This window comes from Capsicum annuum, unplaced genomic scaffold (assembly GCF_002878395.1).
Source record: "Capsicum annuum cultivar UCD-10X-F1 unplaced genomic scaffold, UCD10Xv1.1 ctg82461, whole genome shotgun sequence".
NCBI classification, from domain to species: Eukaryota; Viridiplantae; Streptophyta; class Magnoliopsida; order Solanales; family Solanaceae; genus Capsicum; species Capsicum annuum.
Window position 1 is genome coordinate 34,047 of NW_025893257.1, and position 665 is coordinate 34,711.

Below are 665 nucleotides of genomic sequence, written 5' to 3' on the forward strand. Positions count from 1 at the left end.
TTTTTTTTTCCTTTTTATTGTGTTTCAGGTGGCATTGTGAAATGCCAAGCATAATAGAGGGATCCATTTTGATAATGTCAAAGGCTGGTAGTGGTGTTGCAATGTTTAGTATGGGTAAATGTCTTTAAACAATTGGAACAACAATTAAGGTTCTTCCTTTTAATGTACAAAAATATAGTATGAGATGAGGAAACACTTAAAACGCTTAGTTTTCTCTGAAAGTTTAGTCAAATGTCTTAATTTATTAAAAATAAATATTTTTGACTTGGTAGAAACTTAACGGCTATTAACACCATTTTTTTTCACTAAACGAGAGTTCTTTTTTTTTTCCTTTGTTGAAATGTTACCTTTTTTTAGGGCAATTCATGGCTGTGCAAGAAAAAATAATGGCATGTGGAGGTGCATTGACAATATATGCAATGATTTTGAGGTTTGTTGTTGGACCAGCAACAACGGCATTTGGCTGTGTTGTACTGGGATTGCGTGGAAATGTTTTACGCATTGCTATTATCCAGGTATTTTTAACCACTAAACTAATGTGAGTATATAATTTGAGTTTTTTTAAAAAAATATATTGGTAGAAATTTATATGTCTTGTAAATAATATGATTATGTAAACATCTTTTATCCGTCGGTACATAAAATAGAACGTTTGGGGTTTCCTC

General features: G+C 31.1%; 1 protein-coding gene across 1 annotated transcript in view; it reads left to right on the top strand.

Moving 5' to 3' along the window:
- LOC124895478 (auxin efflux carrier component 5-like) overlaps positions 1–515 on the top strand; it is a gene marked incomplete at its 3' end in the record, with an annotated part of 2,402 nt that extends 1,887 nt beyond the window's left edge. Inside the window, exons 3-4 of the mRNA XM_047405925.1 lie at positions 29–114; positions 358–515. Of these exons, the coding sequence (XP_047261881.1) occupies positions 29–114; positions 358–515 (244 nt within the window). The remainder of the gene's footprint in view (positions 1–28; positions 115–357) is intronic.
- Between the last annotated feature and the right edge of the window lie 150 nt (positions 516–665).